The sequence below is a fragment of the Nothobranchius furzeri genome, chromosome 2, assembly GCF_043380555.1.
Source record: "Nothobranchius furzeri strain GRZ-AD chromosome 2, NfurGRZ-RIMD1, whole genome shotgun sequence".
NCBI classification, from domain to species: Eukaryota; Metazoa; Chordata; class Actinopteri; order Cyprinodontiformes; family Nothobranchiidae; genus Nothobranchius; species Nothobranchius furzeri.
Genome location: NC_091742.1, coordinates 16,179,579 through 16,202,070, shown reverse-complemented (window position 1 = coordinate 16,202,070; position 22,492 = coordinate 16,179,579). Strand labels below are relative to the sequence as shown.

The following is a 22,492-nucleotide window of genomic DNA, read 5'->3' as shown; positions in this document are numbered from 1 at the left end:
TTTTTTAATGTTTGTTTTATTCTGCAGCAAAACAAAAGTTCATTTAGTTCAAAAAGAAAAGAAAAATCCTGAAAATAAAACAATTCCTTTAAAGAAAAAGGAAATAAAAGACAATCAGATTTATTAATTATTCATCTGAAGATCGGGCTGTGAGTCGATCCGACTCAACATTCCCGTTTGCTTTCCAGGAACTCAGCGACAGAAATCTGGATGTTTCCCAGATGTTTGGTATCAGCAGGCCGACGGCAGCAGGAACGTTTCTAAATCAGGAATCTGAGTCGTGTTTTCTTTTCCAGTCGACTCGCTGAGCACCCACGAAAAAAAATATATATATATATATTTATATATAAAACTTTCCAGAGTTCTCCGGCAGCAGTCCCGAGTTAAACCTTATTCACCAGCTGATTTCAGGAGAAGTCTTTGTGAGTTCGGAGTTACATGATAGATCATTCCCATTTAGGCACAAAATCCTACAGAAACATAAAATGATGCCAGCAGAAAAGCTGAGTTCTGATTGGCTGAACCAGGAAGGAGAAACAGGTTGAGCGTCTTCAGAGTTCTGGAGGAGGTGGGAGGAAGGACCCGGACCTGATGGGACACCCAGTCCCAGATGGGAAAAACGTATCCCTCGTCTGTCCAACACCCACCTGGAATGGACTCTAGTCCATCACAGGGACACACCTGGGCTCCAGGTAACTCTCCAAACTGAGGCTGTTCACAGAGCCATCTGAGGCGCCCCCTTAGAAGGGACACCTGTCAATCATTCCATGTTTTGGTGGAATTTATGGTAACTGGAGTCAGATCCGCCGGAGAGGATTTGGTATTCCAGTTTCTCCGAGACACATTATCATCAGCAGTGAGCTCATGTTTGCCTGTTGGACTCTTACCTGTGACATCTCCATGGCAACCTGCCCAAGCTGTCCTGTTGCCTAGCAACAGCAGCGACAAAACAAACAGCTGGATGCAGACATCACCTGTCTGGAAGCGGCTGACTGAACCACTCTCCTGCCGTGTTCTCAGCCTCAGACGCATCAGATAGGAGATGAAACCCGTTCTGGTGAGACGGGATCATCCAGGGAACAGGTTCTGCTGGAGCTGCCCAGCAGGAACATCTCCACTCCAGAGGAGCTGCAGACAAACATCTCTGGTCTGGTGTTCAGCCTCCTTCACCAGCTGTCCCCCTGCTGGCTGCTCCCCGCTACTGCAGCTCCTTTGTCTCCAGACAAAGCACAAAAACAGGAAGTGAAAGCATGAATTTACTTGATCATCATCAGCAGCAGCCGCATGAGGACAGAAACACCTGCACTTGGGTCACATAAACATGTCTCTGATGCTTCATGTCAGAGTTTTCTGTTTTAATACACTCGTTTCATGTTTTTATACAAGTTCATAAAAAAATTAAGAATCTTATCTCATGAATTTTCTTTTACAACCATCTGAATCCAGATGAAATGAAACTTGATAACTTTTCTCCTCCGAGTCTGTTCTCGAGACACCAGGTGGGACGTTTGGGGACACGTCCAGGTAGGCTAATCCTTCATCCCTTCAGCTCCTCTCTTCCTGCTGCTCCTCTTCCTTTCCTGTCCTGTTCCTGAGCCTCCTTTTGTTTCGTTGCCCTGGTAACCTGGATCCGACCAGCCTCCTCTCCACCTCCAGCACCTCCTGAAACAGGTAACATGGTTCCACGTCCAGCAGGAAGCTGAAGAGCCGCAGCACCCAGACGAAGGACCGCGGCAGTGATGGCTCGAACTCGGGGTAATGACCCGGGGCCGATCCTTGGCAGTGCCTGCAGAGGACGGGACAGTCAGGGTTAGACGCTGAGATGGGGCTCCTGGTTCTGGTTCTCCTGGGTCAGACTCAGAACTCACATCAGTTTGCAGCGTCTGAGGCCTGGATGCCAGTAGGAGGAGTTAAGGGGAGTCAGGACATCGTCCTCCAGGCTCAGGACTCCATCCAGCTTCATGTGATGCAGACTGGGACCGTTGGACCCGTCCTCGTCCCCCCAGCAGAACCTGAAGCTGGACAGACCGACATCCTGGACACCTGCAGGACTGGAGGACAGCTTCTCGAAGCACATTTGCAGCTGCTCAGAGATTCCTGAAGGAACAAAACCACGGTGTCAGAACCTGAACAGATCTGTGGCTCAGACCTTAAACCCCGCTGCAGCGACACGTTGAGCCAGGAGAGACCTCCAGAGCCGGGTCACGGGTTCAGGTTTGAACTACAGACCGCTCAAGTCTGCAGCCTGAATGCTGACTGGACGACTTAGGGCAGGAAGAGAAAGAGTTCTTTCAAAATAAAATAAAAGTAGTTCCAACAAAAGATAAATTTTCAGTTTTCATTTCAGATTCTCACTTTTTGTCTTCATCGCGCGGCCCGCCAGCCTCCTACGTAGGATAATCGGTTTCTTTGGCTTCCACTGCTTCCTGCAAACGAGACAAAGAGAAAAAATAAATCAGTTTTTTATCAAAACACAAAACCTGGACGGTAAACGGATTCCACTCCCAAGAGGCTTTTATTTTGTTAGGTTTGTGTTTAAAAGCAGATTCCATGAAGCAGATCGGAACTTTTTAAATCAGCTTTCTGCTCAGAGAAATAAATAGATTCAGGAAAGTAAAAAAACCTGTTTACCTAGCTTATTGTTTACCTGGGTTACGGTCTACCTGGTTTAGGGTTTACCCGGTTGAAGTCGAAACCAGATACTTTTAGAAAATTTTGAGTGAAAAGTTTAAAACAAGCAGAATTGTATCCAACCACACAGGGTTGAAGCATACACGGGCCAGCAGCGCCACCTGCTGATCGCCCTCTGAAGCAGCCGATGGGATAAAAACACCAAATTCACCTGAAAGAGGATATTTTTACGACCACAGTTCAGACCCAGTCTGAGTCCAACCCAACTAAAGCGGGTAAAAGGTGGTCCGACTGAACTAAATAAATAAAAAGCTGTGGAGGATGAGAGAGGTCCAAACAGGTTCAGGATCCAGATGTAGGCTGACCTCTGATCCTCACCTGGCCATATCCCGGTCCCGCTTCTGCTCGGCTCGGCCCAGAGCCGTCCCCATCAGCCGGAACCACCTCCTGAAGCTGAACAGGTTTTCTGTAAACATCAGATTCAGACCACAGGTGTCAGACCTGAGCCAGAATGGCCGACCGTAAAAACACATCATCCAAAATAAATCTGTTCTAGCAGAACCAGACCCTGCGGATCCACCAGAAAATCCACAACCTTTGACCCGACAGGGAACCAGGAGAAACACCTACCAGAGGGGTCATGCGGGGTCACTTTGTTGGATAATTCCCTGAAACACAGAAGAAAAAGTGACAGCTGAGCCGCTGAGGAACAGGAAGTGGTTAGAATCGGGCGGGTCGGGGTACCATTCGGTATGGTCGTCTAGACCGAAGATCAGCTTCATGGTGACGATGATGTGGGCAGCGGCCTGAACGTCGTGCCGTGGCAACGCCGGACTCGGATCCCGTTTAGACTTCTGTGGGCGCTCCATCAGGCTGCAGACCCACCGGTGCAGCCCATCTGACGGGAGACAGGGATGGGAGACGGGTCAGCGGTGCTGGTACCAGTACGTGGAACTAACCGGGTCAGGTGGGAGTTACCGGGCAGGTTGGCATCAGCTAGGTAACGCATGCTGAGCATCGCCGGGTGGAGCAGATTCTCTGGGCCGATGGGAGGAAAAGCAGGAAGCTCCAGGACCAGAACCAGACTCTGAGCCACTTTATGGACCAGGCGGTGAGACGGGATGCTCTGCAGAGACGAGTGGGTAGGAACTAGAAACACTTCCTGAACAACCTCAGCTCAGAGAAATAGTGTTTAGGTCCATCAGGATAGATAAGCTAACAGCTAGTCTGAGTGAAGACTGACCGTGCTTATTTTATGAACGTTCATGTCACGTCGTCAACCTAACAGGAACAGACCCAAGAGTTCATAAATAAGCTCCACCCCATGTAACTGATCCACTTCCTGTTTCCTTTAGAGAAGAATGACTGGAAACACCCGATCTCTAGTGTTGACCTACTCTCTCTGGTCCAAGTGTGTCGTTCCCGTTTAGGAATTCTCACCTTGGTGTTGAAGACACTGGATTTGTTTCCACTCAGCTTCATCTCTTCAGGAAACTGCTCGTAGGCGTTCAGGTATGGGACGTGGCCGTCTCTGACCAGCCTGGAAACAAACACACACCATTCAAATAAACTTTATTTATAATCTCGTGAGTGTGTGTGCATGCGCGCACCTGAGCAGGTCGCTGAGCGTCAGAGCCTCGCGGCTCCACACCAACGCTAGGTGAACCAGAGCCAGAGTCTTCCTCATTCTCATCAAGCGGTTCCTCCTCCGTGGGGTTCTCTCGTCGGCGGAACCGGAGCAATCGCTGTCGATCTCTGAGGGTCGAAGGGAAACTCGTTTAGTCAGCAGAAAGCTGCTGAAGCAAGTCTGAAGGTTAACCTGATGTTCTGGTGCTAGAACCTGAGAAACTGGACGGGTTCGACTCTCTCTCCGACACGATGGACGACTCGGTGGCGCAGTCAGAGTCTGAGTCGATGTTGAGCTGAAGAGACGGACGAGTTAATTAGTCACAACTTTCAGCTCAGCTTTAAACCACAAGCAAGTCCATCATTCACACATTAAAGTATAAAAATAGTTTAATAAAGTTGGTGAAAAATGACTAAAATGGATTAAGATCTAAATATAAAAACTATTAAAAATGTAAAAACTAAAAAGATAAAAACGTTTCATTCAAATACATAAAAATCCATCTAGAGGAAAAAAGATTTTAAGAAACAAACATTTGTTTAAAAATAGAAAATAACAAAAGTCTGAAATCAAAAATCTGCAGTTTTAAAATGCTGTAATAAAAGCAGAAAGTCTTATAAAAAGAAATTATCTAATAGTAACAGAAAAAACACGCTAAAGAAAACAGATCAAACAAAAAACACAATACTGTATAAAACAATAATAAACCATTACAACTCCACATTCATGCACATGAATGAATGAATGAATCTGCAGAACGGACCGGTCTGAACCTGGACCCACGCAGCCGATCGGAGGTGTACGCCTGCTGGCTCTTCTGCAGGTAAAGTCTCCACATCTGACACAAAACCTCCTGAAATGGATCAGACGGATCAGACGGGATCGGCCGGCGCCGGAGCATCCACATCCGCTTGAGAATAAAAGGACCTTAAAGTTCGGATCGACTCCCAGCCGGAGCAGAGCGTCAGCCTGGTTCTTCAGGATGAACTGGAACCCCTCACAGACCAGCCAGGTGTAGCCGCGCTCTGAGGAACATCAACCTGTCAGAAACTAAACTGAAGTTCCCCTGCAGCTAGAAAACATCTGGGGACGGCTTTAGAGACCAGAAAGGTCTGTGTTTGTAAAATAAAGTTGTGTGTGTGTGGTGTATGTGTGTGTGTGGTGTATGTGTGTGTGTGGTTATTCCAGCTGAAACCACCTCAGAGGACACACCCACCTTCTTTACTGGTTCTGGGTCCTTTGGCGATAGATTTTAATCTGTTGGAGCTTCCAGCGACGCTCAGGTCCACCACCTCTATGGTCCTCTGAGCACAGGAACATGTATAAAAACCATCAGGGGAGGCCTCAGATAAAACAGCGCCTCCTGCTGACAGCCACAGGCACTACAGCTGCCAAAAACCCGTTTTAACCACGTTCCATGGCAATGACGCTGACAGGCTCAATTGTACGTAAAAGCGTTGGACTTGGGAGGCAGAGGAAACAGGAAATCAGTCAGAAAGTCTAGAGCATTTATCATTCAAGCTGATGAGGACCTTAAGATCAGTAGAGCCTGCTGTCCAGTAATCAGAGGGAGTGCAAAATGACAACCTCACCTCTCAGACAACCCCAGGGCAGCATGGCTACGTTTGAGTTTTCCATCACCAGCAGAGAGCCCAAAAGCTCTTTATAAATCTAATCTATTATTATTATCAGCAGTAAACAGCTGCAGCAAGGTACCAACTGTCTCTTTAAAATGTGAACTCAGGAGTTTCCTTCACTGTGCTTATTATTATTATAATTATTATTATTATCTAGCAGTCTAACACTAAATGCTCCAGCCTCTCAGAAGTGCAAGCTAGCATGGCTAAAGCTAACGGAAAGCTTAAACCCACATTAATAACGTCCATGCAGACACATGTTCAGAAACCACAATATGAGAATTTAGAAGCTTCTAACTTTCAGAGTTTTAAGACATCTGAGGAAGTGTTACCATGGTAACATACTCATTGATTCTCATGTAAGTTCTCTTGTTCGCTCTTCCTTCTTCCATCTCAGGAACATTGCTAAGCTGAGTCCCATTCTGTCCTGCTCTGAACTTGAGACAGTTATCCACACCTTCATCTCCTCACGTTTAGACTACTGTAACTCTTTTTTCACGTGTCTGAGCAGAACCTCCCTGAACCGTCTGCAGGTGGTTCAGAATGCCTGTGCGCCGCTTCTGACCAAGTCCTCCAAACACACCTACATCACTTGTAAGTTGTTGTTGTTGTTTACCTCTATGACGTTGTGGCAGGACATGCAGTAGAAACGACCTTCTTCTGAGATGCCCCAGTTCACCGCTGCACACTGAGCGCAGGGCTCCCTGTAGCCAGCCTGGACAGGAACACAGGTACGGGTGAAGAGAGCAACTCAAACTCACCTGAGCTTTTGACAAAAACCTAAAAATTATTACTAATATTATTAATATTCTCACAACTCACACAAGTAGATTCACAACAAACTTTGAATAAAAAAGCAAATAAAAAGTAATAAATTAAATCTAAAATCTGATGCATAATAAGAAAAATGTTTGTAAGAAACTTGAAAAATGAGAACCTTCAGTGAGTTAGACAAAAATTAGCTTTTGAAGAAAAATTAGATAAATTAAATGAAACAGAAAGAAAGAGTAAAATGTTAAATCTTACTTTCTTGACCACAGCAGGATGTTGGTGCATCAAAACGGGTTTAAATACTCAATAAATAATAAACACAAATAAAAGCTTAACTATTAGCAGCTTCTGCTCCACCTGGTTCAGAAAGCCTGTGCTCGGCTTCTGACCAAGTCCTCCAAACACACCCACATCACCCCGCTTCTCCTCCAGCTTCACTGGCTGCCAGTCAATTTCAGGGTTCATTTCAAGATCCTGGTTCTGGTCTATAGGGCCTTACATGGACAAGCACCATCTTACATTGGTGATCTTCTTAGTCCCTACACCCCCAGCAGGTCCCTGAGGTTCAGTGACCAAAGCCTACTGGTTGTGCAGCACCAGGCTAAAGGTGACAGATTATTTGCTGCTGTGGCCCCCAGACTTTGGACCTCTCTCCCCCGAGCCTGAGGTCAGTGGACTACGTGGTCTCCTTTAAACTCACCTGTGCAGGCTTTAGTGGGACCTTCATCACCTCCCTCTCCGTGTTCTGCTCTTATTCCGCCTTTCATGTGATCCACTGGTTTCCCACTTTTTCTCATTTTAAACATATTTTAAATCCTTTTTATACTTTTTTTAAGCTCCACGTGATTTTTATCTTGACAGGCGCTACATAAAAGATCGTTTTCTTTCTTTTTTCTTCACAGCTCTAATTAGGTGGAATGCTAGCCAAAACTACTAACCTCTACATGAACGATTGAATAACTACGTTGATCGTGTTGGTAACGTTACTAAATCTATGCCGATTACTAAACCGACCGCTGTAGATTCCGACCAAGTTGTTAAATGATTTCTTTCGGACTTCGTATTTAATAATAATGAAAGAAGGCGTGTTGTTAATAGGGTTGTGTGTGCCTCAACCAGCTAGCTAACATCAACATTCCCCCTTAATTAAATGTACGCGACATATTTACAAATAAAAAATGCTTAAATGTGTTTACCGTAGCGTCTTCATCCATCGTGATTTAAAACTAAAGTCTGGTCATTATGTGTTTAATTTATTCATTAGGTTTTCCTTTTAGCTCTCAAGCTAAAATGAGAGAAGCGTATTTGTAGCTGGAACCGCTTCATCTTCATCGGTTGATTTTAGCGACTGCAAGGTTTCTATACTGCCACCAACAGGTTGCAATGTGAACTACAACCGCCAACTATGGTTATAACTCGCTTTTGCTGTCTGTGTAATTCAACATTCATCAATTACGTGTCAAGTACATCCGGAAGAAAATGTTTTACAACGTTCCAATTAAAACTATTGAAAGCTCATTTAGATTTTTCACAAAGTTATTCAAAAGGTATTTTATGTAGAGTTCTGCTGTATTTTATTGTATTTTTGTCATATCTGATGTTCGGTTCGGCCGTCATGTTTGCTGGTGGTGTTTTACAGACTTTGGCCTCTCGTTTAAAAGCGGATTTGGATTTGGATGAGATCAGAGATTATAAAAAGACTCGCCAGATGTTTCCGTCTTTCTCTTATGTTACGTCACGAATCGAGTCGCTTTTCAGAAGAAACTTTATTTTTGTGTCTTTCTGTTGTGGTTCTGGAAGTTAGGAGCTTATGTTTCTTGTACAATCGCTAAAATTCACGACCCAACTGCTGGGTTCATCTTTCACGAGCTCAGAGAGCACACACGCGTTCTACTCACGAGCCCGTCGAGCGCGCGACAACACGCACAACAAGCTGAGGCGCACTTTCAAAATAAAAGCAAACACTAAAACAAAACAAAGAATTTAAGAAATTATTCATTTGCTGTGTACCAAGAAAATATCAAATAAACTGTTACAAGATAGTTGCTTACATATTATGTATTTATGTTTAATGTAGCTATTATTTTGAGTTAAATATATATTTTATATAATTTCACATGTTTCACCAAAGCTCAGGCTTCTAATTGTGAAAAACAAGTAGGTAACTCAAATTGGCAATAATAAACTATTTTCACAGTTAGACTTTCTTTTAAATTAATGTATTTGGTCCAATGGCTTTCATTTGGACTAATTTGATTTTATCCTGGTGCACGTGTCAGTTATTTCATTCAGATTCAAATCCAAATTATGTTTATGTATTTAGCAGACGCTTTTGTCCAAAGCGACTTACAAGTGATAATTGGCATGTTGCCCTTGATGCTAACAACAACAATAACAACAACAAACAATTTCCAGTCAGTTGTAGGTAGCAGCGAGGCAGCATGATGAATCATGGAGAGGAGGGAACAATAATAATAATAATAATAATAATAATAATAATAATAATAAAAAACTTTATTAATCCCTCGGGTGAATTCCTTCGGGAAATTCAGTTTCCAAAAAAAGCAGCGCAACACCGACAGAGGTTACAGAACGTCAGAAAATATTATATAATAATAAAAATAGAAATAAATATAAAAATACAATTGAATTGCACCTTCCGGATATCAACGTCCTTAGCACCGTTGACCATTAAACCAATTTAACTGTTTAACAAAGGTACTTGCATTGAGGTATTGCACAGTGAAGTGAAGAGTCACTACAGCTTCGGTGTCCCCCCCTCCGTTGTCCTCCTGGTTCTCCTCCCTCTCCCCTCCAGAGAGGAGTTATACAGTCTGATGGCGTGTGGGACAAAGGAGTTTTTAAGTCTGTTAGTTCTCATCTTGGGGAGAAGCAGCCTTTCACTGAATAGACTCTTCTGTTTGTTTATGGCCGTGTGCAGAGGATGCCCAGCATTGTCCATGATGTCAAGCAGTTTTTTTAATGTCCTTTTCTCTGCCACTGACACCAACGTGTCCAGTTTCATGCCGACCACAGAGCCTGCCTTCCTGATCAGCTTCTCCAGCCTAGATGTGTCCTTCTTCGCTGTGCCACTCCCCCAGCACACCACAGCAAAAAGAAGTACTCCAGCAACCACTGACTCGTAAAACATCCTCAGGAGCTTCCTGCAGATGTTAAAAGACCTCAGCCTCCTGAGGAAGTACAGTCGGCCTTGGGCTTTCTTATACAGGTGGCCTGTATTGCATGACCAGTCCAGTTTATTGTCCATCCACAGCCCAAGGTACTTGTACTTAGTGACTACCTCCACCTCCTCCCCCTCTATCTTAATCGGCACTGGACCCTCTCTTGACCTCCCGAAGTCCACAAGGAGTGGACAGTAGAGAGGGGGGACGGGTGCAGGGAGGGTGCTAGTTTAGACGATGCTCTCTGAAGAGCATTGTCTTTAGGAGTTTCTTGAAAATTGAAAAGGAAGCCCCTGTTCTGGTAGTGCTTGGAAGGTCCTTCCACATTTGTGGAACGATGCATGAGAAGAGTCTGGATTGTCCTGAGCGTGGTGTAGGCACTGCTAGCCGATGATCCTGTGATGACCAGAGCGGCCGGGCCGAGACGTAAGCCTTTGCAAGAGGATTCAGGTAGATGGGAGCCGTACCATCTCGGACTTTGTATGCTAGTGTTAGCAATTTGAATTTGATGTGTGCAGCTAGCGGTAGCCAGTGGAGCTCAATGAACAGAGGGGTGATGTGTGCTCTTTTTGGCTGATTGAAGACCAGACGCGCCGCTGCGTTCTGGACCATTTGAAGAGGTCTCACAGTACAGGCTGAAAGACCAGTTAGAAGGGCATTGCAGTAATCGAGGCAAGAGATGACTGTAGATTGCACCAGGAGCTGGGTGGCATGTTGTGTTAGGTATGGTCGGATCTTTCGTATGTTATACAGCGCAAAGCGTCATGAACGAGCAACAGAGGCAACATGATCTTTAAAGGTCAGGTGTTCATCAATCACAACACCCAGATTTCGAACTGCCTTTGAAGGAGCCAGTGATAGGAAGTCATTTTGGATTGAGATATTGTGCTGTATGGATGGTTTTGCTGGGATGACAAGTTGTTCAGTTTTAGAGAGGTTGAGTTGGAGATGGTGGGATTTCATCCATTTTGATATGTCAGAGAGACTGTTTGATATTCGTGCAGAGACAGTGTGGTCGTCCGGTGGAAATGACAGATAGAGCTGGGTGTCGTCTGCATAGCAGCGGTAGGAGAAGCCATATGATCGAATGATCTCACCCAGTGAGGTGGTGTATATGGCAAAGAGAAGATATCCTACTACAGAGCCCTGGGGGACTTCTGTGGCAAGATAGTGTACGGTAGAGAATTGTCCAAGCCAAGATACACTGAATGATCGTCCTGTGAGGTATGATTGAAACCAGGCGTTTGCTTTCTCTGTGATGCCCATGCCAGATAGTGTGGACAAAAGGAAGCCATGGTTGATAGTGTCAAATGCAGCCAATAAGTCGAGCAGAATAAGCACTGAGGATTTGGCAGTCGCTCTAGCTTCTTTTAAGGATTCCGTCTCTGCTAACAGAGCAGTTTCAGTGGAGTGGCCCTTTTTGAACTCAGATTGGTAAGGGTCAATCAGACAATTTTGTGAGAGGTATTCTGTGTTAAGCTTGAAAGCCACCCTTTCAATGATTTTAGACAGAAATTATCTATAAAATACTCATAAAAACAACAATGTGTTCCAAAGCTGTACAACAAAATGCACATATAAGACACGAAGGATGTACAGTCAGTGGCAAAAAGACTGCAATCAAAATAAATCAAGACGGTCTATTTCTCAACTGCGGTGCTTTTATTGTGAAGGCCGTTTGGCCTTTTTCCGTCCCGCGTCCTCAGTTCACGCCAGCTTTCCACAGCGGCTCTGGGTCTTCCTGGTTCTGCGGAGTAAAGGCGTTTTTCTGTGATTTTCCTCAGAAAACAACAATGACTTATGCGGATCGCAGAGTTTCCTCTCCAGAACGCGCCGGAAGTCAGAAGTTTGTTTGTGACCCGTAAGACCTGAAAGGTGTAGCGGTTCTAGTCTTCGCCGTCCTGCTGCGAGAGACATCCGTCAAACTGTCCAACATGAGAGGGCAGCTCGCCGTTTTTTTGTTTTTTACCGTTTTAACGGAGGCAGCAGCGTCTCCGCCCGCGGACGCGCAGCAGCAGGAGTTCGGTAAGAGTTTCTTTAGGAGTTTATTAATGAATTAAGTTTGTTCGCTGAGGCGAAAACTTGATTTCAGGTATGGAACCCTTTTAGTGACAAAACCACTAAAAACTATTCAAATATAATATTTAAACAAACAAGTTATTTAAATTGATGTTTTATCGTCCCAATGAGGTGACAAAATAAAAATACTTTTGAGATCATGTAAATGTTATTACGCTGGTAATATATATGGAAAACGACTCATGTCAAAAAGATCACATTTTAATTCTGAAACAAAACAAATTTTTTCCAAAGATTAAATTATTAGATTTTGAATTGATGTTTTGTAATAATTGCACATTTTGAATCACAAATTTTATTTGGACAAATAGTCATTTTTAAAAATCTTCAAGGTACTATTTAGTACCAAGCTAAAACATTTTGATAACAATGTAATAAATGATAATAATGGAAATCCCAAATTAGATGTGATGCTTTAGAGCTTTTCATTTGCCTTTGGTAAATACACAATAACTGTTTTACATTAAATAACTCAGAAACATATAGTTTAAAAAATCTCACTTTAGTTTAATAAATCACACACACACATACACACACACACAGGCTGCGCAGTGGCGCAGTGGTTAGAGCTGTTGCCTTGCAGCAAGAAGGTCCTGGGTTCGCTGATTGGTCTGTCCAAATTGTCCTTATGTGTGTGTGTGTGTGGTTGTTTGTCCTGTGTGTGTCTGTGTTGCCCTGCGATGGACTGGCTCTCTGTCCAGGGGTGTACCCCGCCTGATTGCCCATTGACCGCTGGAGATAGGCACCAGCCCCCTCGCGACCCTACGTGGACAAGCGGGTTCAGACAGTGGATGGACACACACACACACACACACACACACACACAGTCTACAAGAACATCTAAAGTTGATTAACTTTCATTTTTAACATCTTCAGCGGGTTGAGACCTCTAGGATTCAAGGATCCATCTGAAGTGGGATAGAGGACTCTGTGATCCTGAGGATCATTAACGTGTTCTTTTCCACCACAGCTCCTCTCAGGTCCATGTTGGATGACTTTGAAGTTCTTCCTTTCTCCAGCCTTCAGACCCACTCCGTCCGCCGCCGTGACGTCCAGACTGAAGCTCACGTGGAGAAGCTGCTGAGCTTCAGCGCCCTGCAGAGGTCACATTCCACTTCCTGTATGTTTGCTCCGTGTGTGATTGGTTCAGTCTGACTGCTCTGTGTTTCTGAGTGCAGGCGGTTCAGACTCTACCTGAGGACCAACAACGAGCTCTTCACTGAGGACTTCAGAGCCGTGGTTGTGGACGAGGATGGCCGAGAGCGAGGCGTCCCTGTTAACAGACACAACTACTTTACCGGACACGTCATCGGTAACGTGGTGCTCCGAGGAGCTCCGGTGTCTGTTAGAACAGCTGATCCTGGAGTCTGGTTGCAGACCCAGAGCCGTCTAATGCCTGGGTGCTTCCCAGAGGGACAGCTGAGTCCATTTGTTTGGGTCAGATCCGGGTTGTCCCAGTTCGTCTCTTAGAAACGAACCGAAGGAAACATTTCTGAGAACGTTTAGAATCCAAACAGGGTTTTGCTGCAGCTGTAAACAGTTTTCTGTAATAATTAGGATCACAAAAGTAAACAAAGTACAGTTATTCACAATACAGCAGCGTCCTTGTTTACTGTTGGAGTGACATACGTGACGTGGCCGTTCTTCTGTAGGAGAGGGTTTGGATTTATGACTAAAGTCCTCAACAGCAGGAACCCAGGTCATATTCATCCGGATGGTAGTTATATTGGTTTTCTGTACCTTTAATCCGCCGTCCCAGTCTGAACCAGGGAGGTACCAGAACCTGGTACGGAGCCGGTGCTGACCCGGGGTCCTTGTGGTTGTGTGTTTTAGGAAAAGCTGGAAAAACGCTCCTTTAGTTCAGTGTTTTCTCTCCCAGGGGAGGAGAACTCTCGCGTTCAGGCTCACATCGATGACGACGAGTTCTCTGCTCACATCTTGACCGACGAGGCAGAGTTCAACATCGAGGTAAAACTGAGTGACTCAAACCCCCACCAGTTCGGGTCAAACTGGTCTAATGTTACCCGTCCACCCCCCCAGCCTCTCTGGAGGTTCACGTTGGCGCCGCCTGATGGCCGTCTCCTGATCTATCGCTCTGAGGACATCAGGAACATCAGCCGGCTGCAGCAGCCGTCCGTCTGCGGCTACGCGGCGCCCGACTCCTCTCTCAGAGCGGCCATGTTGGATGGGAACGACGACGCTGGTTAGTAAATGTGAAAACATCAGGAAGACGAAAGTAACATATTTTCTCCTGAAGCTTGTTTAGTTTTGTGACGGAGCTGATCAGCTGTTTACATAAATATACAATTCTTTATTTATTTGTGTGTTAATTTTTAATTGTTTGTTTGTTTAGAGCCTGCGTTCAGGGGGAAGCGTCAGGTTTACGACCATAAGAAGAACACGTGTCCGCTGCTGCTGGTGGCCGACCACCGCTTCTTCAAGCACATGGGTCGGGGGGAGGAGAGCACCACCCTGAACTACCTGGTGAGACCAGGCTCCGCCCACCCCGACCCCTCCCCGACCCTAACTCTCCCGTCTCCGTTTCAGATCGAGCTGATCGACCGCGTGGATGACATCTACCGAAACACGTCGTGGGACAGTGAGTTCAGCGGCTACGGGGTCCAGATCCAGCAGGTGAGTTCTGGGTAAGGGTCCGGTTCTGACCCGACTGAACAGGGCTGCTGTCTTCCTGCTGGCAGATCATCATAGAGAACGGTCCCACTCCTGTGTCCCCGGGACAAAGCCACTTCAACATGAGGGGAAGTCCGGTTCCAGGGAAGGACGTCTGGGACGTGAAGAAGCTTCTGGAGGTAACCATGACAACCACACCTGACATCTGCTCCATGATTGAGCCGCCATTACCCGGATGTTGGTGTCTTTGTCCACCTGCAGCAGTTCAGCGTGGACATAGCGGAGAAGGCATCCAGTGTGTGCCTGGCCCATCTGTTCACCTACCAGGACTTCGATGAGGGGACTCTGGGTCTGGCCTACGTGGCGCCGTCCAAACCCGACATCCCAGGAGGTCTCTGCTCCAAAGGTAAGCCCCGCTCCATCCCGACGTTCCCAGATTTCTTCATCCGCCGTCCTCATATGTCCTCCTGTTGTGTCTCCAGCTTGTCCTTCAGCAGCTAACAAGCAGGGAGCCATTTACCTGAACACGGGCCTGACCAGCACCAAGAACTACGGCAAAACCATCCTGACCAAGGTGGGCCTGACCCAGATAAGAACCCCTGACCTGGTCCGTTAGCTGTATTTAATAGAACCATCAGATAGTTCTGGAACATCTCTTCTGCCTCCAGTTCTGCTCAGACTCAAAAGAAAGAAGGCGTCTTTTATATTTCGCCTCAAGACAAAAATCACCAGGCGCTTTACAAAAACAATAAAAGATAAAAAAAAGACAATTAAAATATTTTTAAAATGAGAAAAAGAGGGAAATCAGTGGATCCCGGGAAAGGCAGAATAAGAGCTGAACAAGGAGAGGTGGTGATGAAGGTCCCACCAAAGCCTGAACAGGTGAGTTTAAAGGAGACCACTGATCTCAAGCTCAGGGGGAGAGAGGTCCAGAGTCTGGAGGCCACAGCAGCAGATGATCTGTCACCTTTGACCTTTAGCCTGGCGCTGCACAACCAGTAGGCTTTGGTCACTGGACCTCAGGGACCTGCTGGGGGTGTAGGGACTAAGAAGATCACCAGTATAAGATGGTGCTTGTCCATGTAAGGCCCTAAAGACCAGAACCAGGATCTTGAAATGAACCCTGAAGTTGACTGGCAGCCAGTGAAGCTGGAGAAGAAGCGGGGTGATGTGAGTGTGTTTGGAGGACTTGGTCAGAAGCCGAGCACAGGCATTCTGAACCACCTGTAGACGGTTCAGGGAGGTTCTGCTCAGACACGTGAAAAGAGAGTTACAGTAGTCTAAACGTGAGGAGATGAAGGTGTGGAGAACTGTCTCAAGTTCAGAGCGGGACAGAATGGGACTCAGCTTAGCAATGTTCCTGAGATGGAAGAAGGAAGAGCGAACAAGAGAACTGACATGAGAATCCAGGGTGAGAGCTGGGTCAAAGGTCACACCAAGACTCCTGACAGAAGGTTTGGTGTGAGAAGCAAGCTGACCAAGAGAGTCTCTGACTTTGGGAACCAGCTTGTCTGGGGCACAGATGAGCATCTCAGTCTTATCTTCATTCAACTGTAGAAAGCTCCCAGCCATCCAGGTTTTGATAGAGTCTAAGCAGGTGTGTAACAGCTGCAGCATAGACATCTCATGGGGCTTAAAGGAGATGTACAGTTGGATGTCGTCTGCATAAAGATGGTAGGAGATTCCTTTGAACGAGCTCAGGATGTGCTGAAGAGGAAGCAGATAGAGGAGGAAGAGCAGAGGCCCCAGCACAGAACCTTGTGGGACACCATGGGTAAGGGAGGTGGTGGAGGACCTAAACTTGGAGACTGCCACAGAAAAGGAGCGCTCAGAAAGATCAGAGGAGAACCACTCCAGAGCGGTTCCTGATAGGCCTACCCAGTCTCTCAGCCTCTCCAGTAGCAGGTGATGGTCAACAGTGTCAAAGGCTGCAGTCAGGTCCAGCAGGACCAGAGCCAGAACTCTGCATCAGTGTGGGTCAGAAGGGCATTAGAGACTGGAACCGATGGACTGAAAAGCATTTTTAAAGATGAGGGTAAGATGTGGAGGGGGCCTGCAGAGGTCTTCATAAACTAGTTTGGTTAGCTCAGGCAAAGAAACAGGAGCAAAGCTATCTAGGATGACGGCCGGGTTGGAGTCAGAGTTGGTTCTGACCCATTGGTTCCCCACAGGAAGCGGACCTGGTGACGACTCATGAACTGGGCCATAATTTTGGAGCAGAACACGACCCGGATAATGTTCCGTACTGCGCCCCCCGGGAGGACCAGGGGGGGAAGTACGTGATGTACCCCATCGCCGTAAGCGGAGATCACACCAACAACAAGGTTCTGGTTCTGCTCAAACTGATCGAACACTCAGAACACTTAGCTCGACTCTGTAAAACCCATTTTCTCCTGTTCCACTCCAGCTGTTCTCCACCTGCAGCCGGCGCTCTATCGTGAAGCGTCTGCGGTCGAAGGCGGCGTCCTGCTTCCGGGAGAGGAACACAAACGTGTGCGGGAATTCCCGTGTGGAACGGGGCGAAGAGTGCGACCCGGGCCTGCTGCACATCAACTCGGACCGCTGCTGCACCAAAGACTGTCGGCTGAAGGACGGCGCTCAGTGCAGGTCCGATCCGTGACATTCCAAAGTTCTGTTGTGGTGAGACGGCGGCTCTGATCCGTGCCTGTGTGCAGCGACAGGAACAGCGCCTGTTGCCGGGCCTGCCGGTTCCAGTCCAGAGGGGAAGTCTGTCAGGAACCCATCGATGCCACCTGTAAGGGTCACTCGTACTGCTCAGGTCAGAACCCGGCCAGAACCTCCTGCTTCTGGTTTGAGTTTTTTCTGCATTTTTAGTTTGTGAAAACTATAAAATCCTGTTTGATCTTTCCTCCCAGATTTAGTTTTCTCTTCTGGGATCTGGAAAAATATCCGAGCTTTTGTTTTTCTGATTTTATAAAATAATTGAATAAACGTTTTTTAGCTTTTAAATGACGCAGGTAGATAAAAACGTTGTTCTGAGTCTCGGACTCAGCAAGAAGAGCGTAAACAGAACCTTGTTTTTTGTCATTGACAGGAAACACCAGCGAGTGTCCTCCTCCGGAGAACGCTCCAGATAAAACAGTTTGTTTGGACAACGGGGAGTGTCTGAACGGAGAGTGTGTTCCTTTCTGTCAGGCCGTCCTCAACCTGGAGCCCTGCGCCTGCAACGGTACCGGGCATCTGCGTTCAGCTGGCATAAAACGGGAACGTTAAAGGCCAGCTCAAATTTGAGAGATCAGCGGGAACCGGGAATGTTCTCCTAGATATGGGGGGGGAGGACAAGGGGAGGGGTGGGAGAGAGAGACTCAAGGCTTTTGAGGTGAAATCGGGTCTCAATGCCAACGAGGATAACCCAGAACCAGCAGCACCAGAACTGGATGGTTCTGGTTTTCTGAGTCAGTCAATGAAACTTAAACTGCTTCCGTTTCTTTGGGTTCTGGTTCTCCGTTCCTTGTTAGATCATTTAACTCACATCGACCTCCAGTCTTCAGTTTTACATCGGCATTCCATATCTCTTAATTTTTCCCAGAAACAAACTCATCCTGTCACGTCTGCTGCCGGAGTGATACCGGTACCTGCAGCCCGTACCAGGACCAGTCCGGAGCCTTCCTTTACCTGCGGAAAGGCAAACCCTGCACTGTGGGGTTCTGTGATGGAGCGGTGAGTGGATTTACCTCCCAGATCTTAGGGTCATCGTGGGATTGTGTCCGTATTTCCATTGGAATTTGTGTTGGAATAGATAATCAGGAAGATTTAGCACCTTGTTCCTGCAGACCTCAGGAATGTAGTCAGGGTTTGGGCTGAGAACCGGTCCAGTTATTCTGCCGACTGCTCCTGCTTAAGTAAATCCAAGGAATTGACCCTTTGCACCTACGTCACCAGCCACTCTGAGGAAATATTACGGAGCTCCTTCCTCCACGTCCGCACACGAGCACGCTCAGAATCACAAACCTGTATAAGTAGCTCTGTTGGCTTCAAACTCGTAGCGGCTTTAGCGCACTTCCACACTGCTGGGCCGCGGAGACGCTGATACCGTCTACGTTCTGCACACGGAAAACGGGGACATTTTTTTAAGAGACGACGCTCTAAATTGCGGTCTACGGGACGACGCTCTTAATCGCGGTCTATGGGAGGGCGCTCTAAATCGCGGTCTACGAGACGACGTTCTAAATCGCGGTCTACGGGACGACGCTCGAAATCGCAGTCTACGAGACGATGCTCTAAATTGGGGTCTACGGGACAACGCTCTAAATCGCGGTCTACGAGACAACGTTCTAAATCGCGGTCTACGGGACGATGCTCTAAATCGCGGTTTAAGAGACGACACTCTAAATCGCGCCCTACGGGACGACGTCCTAAATCGCGGTCTACGAGACGACGCTCGAAATCGTGGTCTATGGGACAACGCTCTAAATCGCGGTCTACGGGATGACGCTCTAAATCGCGGTCTACGAGACGACGCTCTAAATCGCGGTCTACGAGTCGACACTCTAAATCGCTGTCTACGAGATAATGCTCTAAATCGCGGTCTACGAGACAATGAACCTCAGCTTGTAAAAGTTCGCAATTAGCATGACTACAAACTGGAAATCGGTAAGTCGTATATGTGACGTCGCCACAGAATCTCCTCCCCCTAGCGTAGCTGCTACTCACCACATGACCAGATTTATGGTGGTTCTTTCTTCCTGTGGGAAGTTTGCTGAACTTACAGCACTTTTCTCTCAATTTTCTCCGTGTCTGGTTTGATGACGTCACTTCCGTGAAACATATTTGTAGTCCTGGACTTATCTTCACACAAAACCTAAAATAACGTTACCCCTGTTCGAAAATAAGCGCTTTCTCTGTATCAAAATGTGTCTTTACAATTCACGGACATCATATGTGAAATCCATGGTACAAAACAAGCGGAATTAGAAAATTTTGTTTTTAGCCCCATTGACTTGCGTTCATTTTTTGTTCTTCCGGGGACCCGTGATGCAGAAGTAGATGGGCGTGGCATAGAGCCGCAAAAGTCGAATCTGCGAATATCTTGTCAGCTTTACTGAAGTCCGACACTGCCAAAATTCACACAACTGGATTTCTAACATTGTTATAAACGGCGTTTCACTTTACACGGAAGCTGATTTTAAAAAGAGTCCGGATCCCTGTCCAGCTTTTGTTGCTGGTGTCACCAGGTTCAGCTGCTGCTTTCACACCGGGATGAGATCTGTGAACGGCAACGCTCGTACCAAATAAATAACGTAATCCAACCACCAACTACCATACGTAATCAACATTGGAGTAATAAGATTGTAAATAATTATCTTACATTTATCACAGTGGACAGTACCGTGCGTCCTCTGTGGTGAAATATCCATCCATCAGGATTATCAATAAGTAGTAAGAACGCATTGATCTTACCCGGTAAAAACACATTTGCTGCAAATCTGAGGGCTGCTAGTCCTGCATGGTCACTGCAGGTCCTGCATGGTCACTGCAGGTCCTGCATGGTCACTGCAGGTCCTGCATGGTCACTGCAGGTCATCTTCGTCCTCAGTCTCCATCAAAGTTATGTGAAAGAAACAAAACAAGTCGACTTTACATCCTTGTCTGTTAGTGCAGCCAACCGCACAGCAAGCCGTTACCATTTTACCCTAAAATCAATGAAATAAAAGCGATAAAAGGCTACAAACCGGTTTCTTTTGACTAGCTTCACTGGAGTTTCAACATGTGTAAACGGTCTTTTTGCCATCCATTATGGCGAAGGGGGAAGTCCCATGAGTGGTGTGATGTCACGTGCAAAGGGTCAATAAGAATAAGGCCTGGGCCTTTGGGCCCACCCCCAAAACTTGTAGGGATTTGTGTAAAGGACCAAAGTAGCATGTTAGCTAGTGAACCTGAGTGGTGGCTGGGTGTTTCTATGCAGGGGAAGTGCATGAAGCAGGTTCAGGATGTGGTGGAGCGTCTGTGGGACTTCATCGATAAACTCAACATCAACACCTTCAGGAAGTTCCTGGCCGATAACATCGTGGGCTCAGTGGTGGCGTTCTCGCTCCTGTTCTGGGTACCGTTGAGCATCCTGGTCCACTGCGTGGTGAGAATCTCTCCTCACCCTCTCTGACATGGTTCCATCTGGTGCGACACGTTTGTCTTTCCTGTCTGAAGGACGATCATAACCTTGGTTTCCTTTGTGCTTTCAGGACAAGAAGATGGACCGACAGTACGAACAGACCACCAAATCTCTGTTCTTCCCCAGTGTGAGTAGTAATCCTGGTTAAAGCATTTTACGAGGGAATCCATGTGGATACGGTGCATCAGATGAGACTGATGCCGGGAACATGAGGGCCTTTAGTGGGAGTCATCTGGATAAGGGACCGAACACTCTGCCTTGAGGAACTCCGGTGGAGTCACAGACCGAATGTTGGCTCTTCCGTCTGTCAGAATAGTCAAACTTGTTAGAAACGTAGGTAAGCCCAGTCTCTCATGGGCTATGACCACGTTCAAAAGAATCAGATCATTTTGTGAAGGTTCGTAGGGTTTTACTCTCGTGTCGCTGGAGCTAAGCGTTTAAATGTTCAAATAAGTTCCCTCAGCAGACTCTTTGGGTTGTCATGGAGACCTGGGACTCCGGTTAGTTTTTGAGTCAGGAGGAAGGAGGAAACTTTGGGACATAAATGACAAACTGTCTCCAACAGTCTCAGTGACAGACTAGATTTACCATCCCACTAACTCGTCATTCATTTCCCAGAATGCCGAGCTCCTGAGCAGCCTGGACTCTGCATCTGTCCGGATCTACAAGCCTCTGACCTTCCCAACTGGCCCGGTGCGGTTCCAGTCCAGTGGCCTCCAGCAGACCAGTCCCCCTCCTGTCTTTAGCTCCGCCCCCCCTCTGGGCCACACCCCTCCACTTGCAGACAGTCCTCGAATGGCCACCATCCACGAGGACCCAAGCTTAGACTCCCACCTGGACACTGAGGAGCTGGAGGAGGCTTTTGGGCGTCCAACCAGAGTGATTCAACGCTCCTTCGAGGACCTGACAGAGAAAAGTCCAGCGAGTCGCAGCGGGAAGACGAAGGTGTCCCGAATGCAGAGACATCAGATCGACAGCAAGGAGACGCAGTGCTGAGAGACATGGACAGGGGGCGCTGATTGCAAACAAACATCTGAGTGTCTTCCTGATTGGTTCTGAGAGAGAACCAATCAGATCACACCTAATAGTTGAGCTACAGACAGGTCAGACTAAAGGGTTTGCCTCTAATCTCTAATCCCCATTTTTACGCCCTGCACTTTAAACCAAACTGTCATTCAGAATTGTTCACCAAAAGGTTTCAGTCTTTGACCAGAGTCTTTACTGGTTCTACAGGGAACCGGTTACAACCAGTCCTCACCCCTTGGAACCACATCAAGTCACTCAAAACATCTTTTCCAGGGATTATTTAATCCTGTTTCTGTAGAGGATCACAGTGCAGGGAGACAGCCTGTCTCCACAGACCTGTGAGCGGGACCTGGGCTGGTGGAAACTTGTCTAACGAGTAACCATGGTAACGATGCTTCTGACTGCAGTTTTACGTCCTTAACATTTAGGCTGTGATGCTGCAGTCATGTCAAAATTTTCAATTCCCACTCCAGCACTTTTGATGGGAGAACTTTTATGAAACGTTATTAGGAATGTGGGAATTTTAGGATCTTCTGGGAAATTTTGGTGGCTTTTGCACGACGACTCGTTTAATGGAATTCTTTAATTTTCAATCGGAGAATTTTATGATGCAAATTCTATTTTCTAAAATAATGTTTGATGCCAAAACAGTGGAAAAAGTAGCCATAATTTTTTTTTGAAGCTGCGCTTTAAAATTAAACATTTGTTGTTTTTGCATCAGCTTTGAATAAATTTTAAACTGACAATAAAAGGGCTTCAGATTAAAGTTCAGGGACGT

General features: G+C 46.6%; 2 protein-coding genes across 2 annotated transcripts; one reads left to right on the top strand and one right to left on the bottom strand.

Annotated features, from left to right (window-relative positions):
• Positions 1 to 1,243: 1,243 nt before the first annotated feature.
• taf1b (TATA box binding protein (Tbp)-associated factor, RNA polymerase I, B) lies at positions 1,244 to 8,012 on the bottom strand. Its single transcript, XM_015947885.3, has 15 exons — positions 7,863 to 8,012; positions 6,512 to 6,610; positions 5,475 to 5,562; positions 5,186 to 5,283; positions 5,022 to 5,111; positions 4,472 to 4,553; positions 4,242 to 4,386; positions 4,072 to 4,171; positions 3,610 to 3,757; positions 3,376 to 3,529; positions 3,262 to 3,299; positions 3,010 to 3,097; positions 2,356 to 2,426; positions 1,869 to 2,097; positions 1,244 to 1,786 (listed from the first exon to the last, which is right to left on the bottom strand). The coding sequence occupies exons 1-15, from the start codon at positions 7,878 to 7,880 to the stop codon at positions 1,546 to 1,548; spliced, it is 1,689 nt and encodes a 562-aa protein (XP_015803371.3). The 5' UTR covers positions 7,881 to 8,012; the 3' UTR covers positions 1,244 to 1,545.
• A 3,552-nt stretch (positions 8,013 to 11,564) lies between these two features.
• Positions 11,565 to 21,909, top strand: adam17b (ADAM metallopeptidase domain 17b). Its single transcript, XM_015947881.3, has 18 exons — positions 11,565 to 11,873; positions 12,898 to 13,030; positions 13,106 to 13,239; positions 13,807 to 13,895; positions 13,968 to 14,130; positions 14,281 to 14,411; positions 14,475 to 14,561; positions 14,627 to 14,737; positions 14,820 to 14,964; positions 15,041 to 15,132; positions 16,730 to 16,882; positions 16,966 to 17,165; positions 17,234 to 17,337; positions 17,614 to 17,748; positions 18,109 to 18,239; positions 20,485 to 20,652; positions 20,759 to 20,815; positions 21,307 to 21,909. The coding sequence occupies exons 1-18, from the start codon at positions 11,783 to 11,785 to the stop codon at positions 21,682 to 21,684; spliced, it is 2,502 nt and encodes an 833-aa protein (XP_015803367.3). The 5' UTR covers positions 11,565 to 11,782; the 3' UTR covers positions 21,685 to 21,909.
• Positions 21,910 to 22,492: the final 583 nt, after the last annotated feature.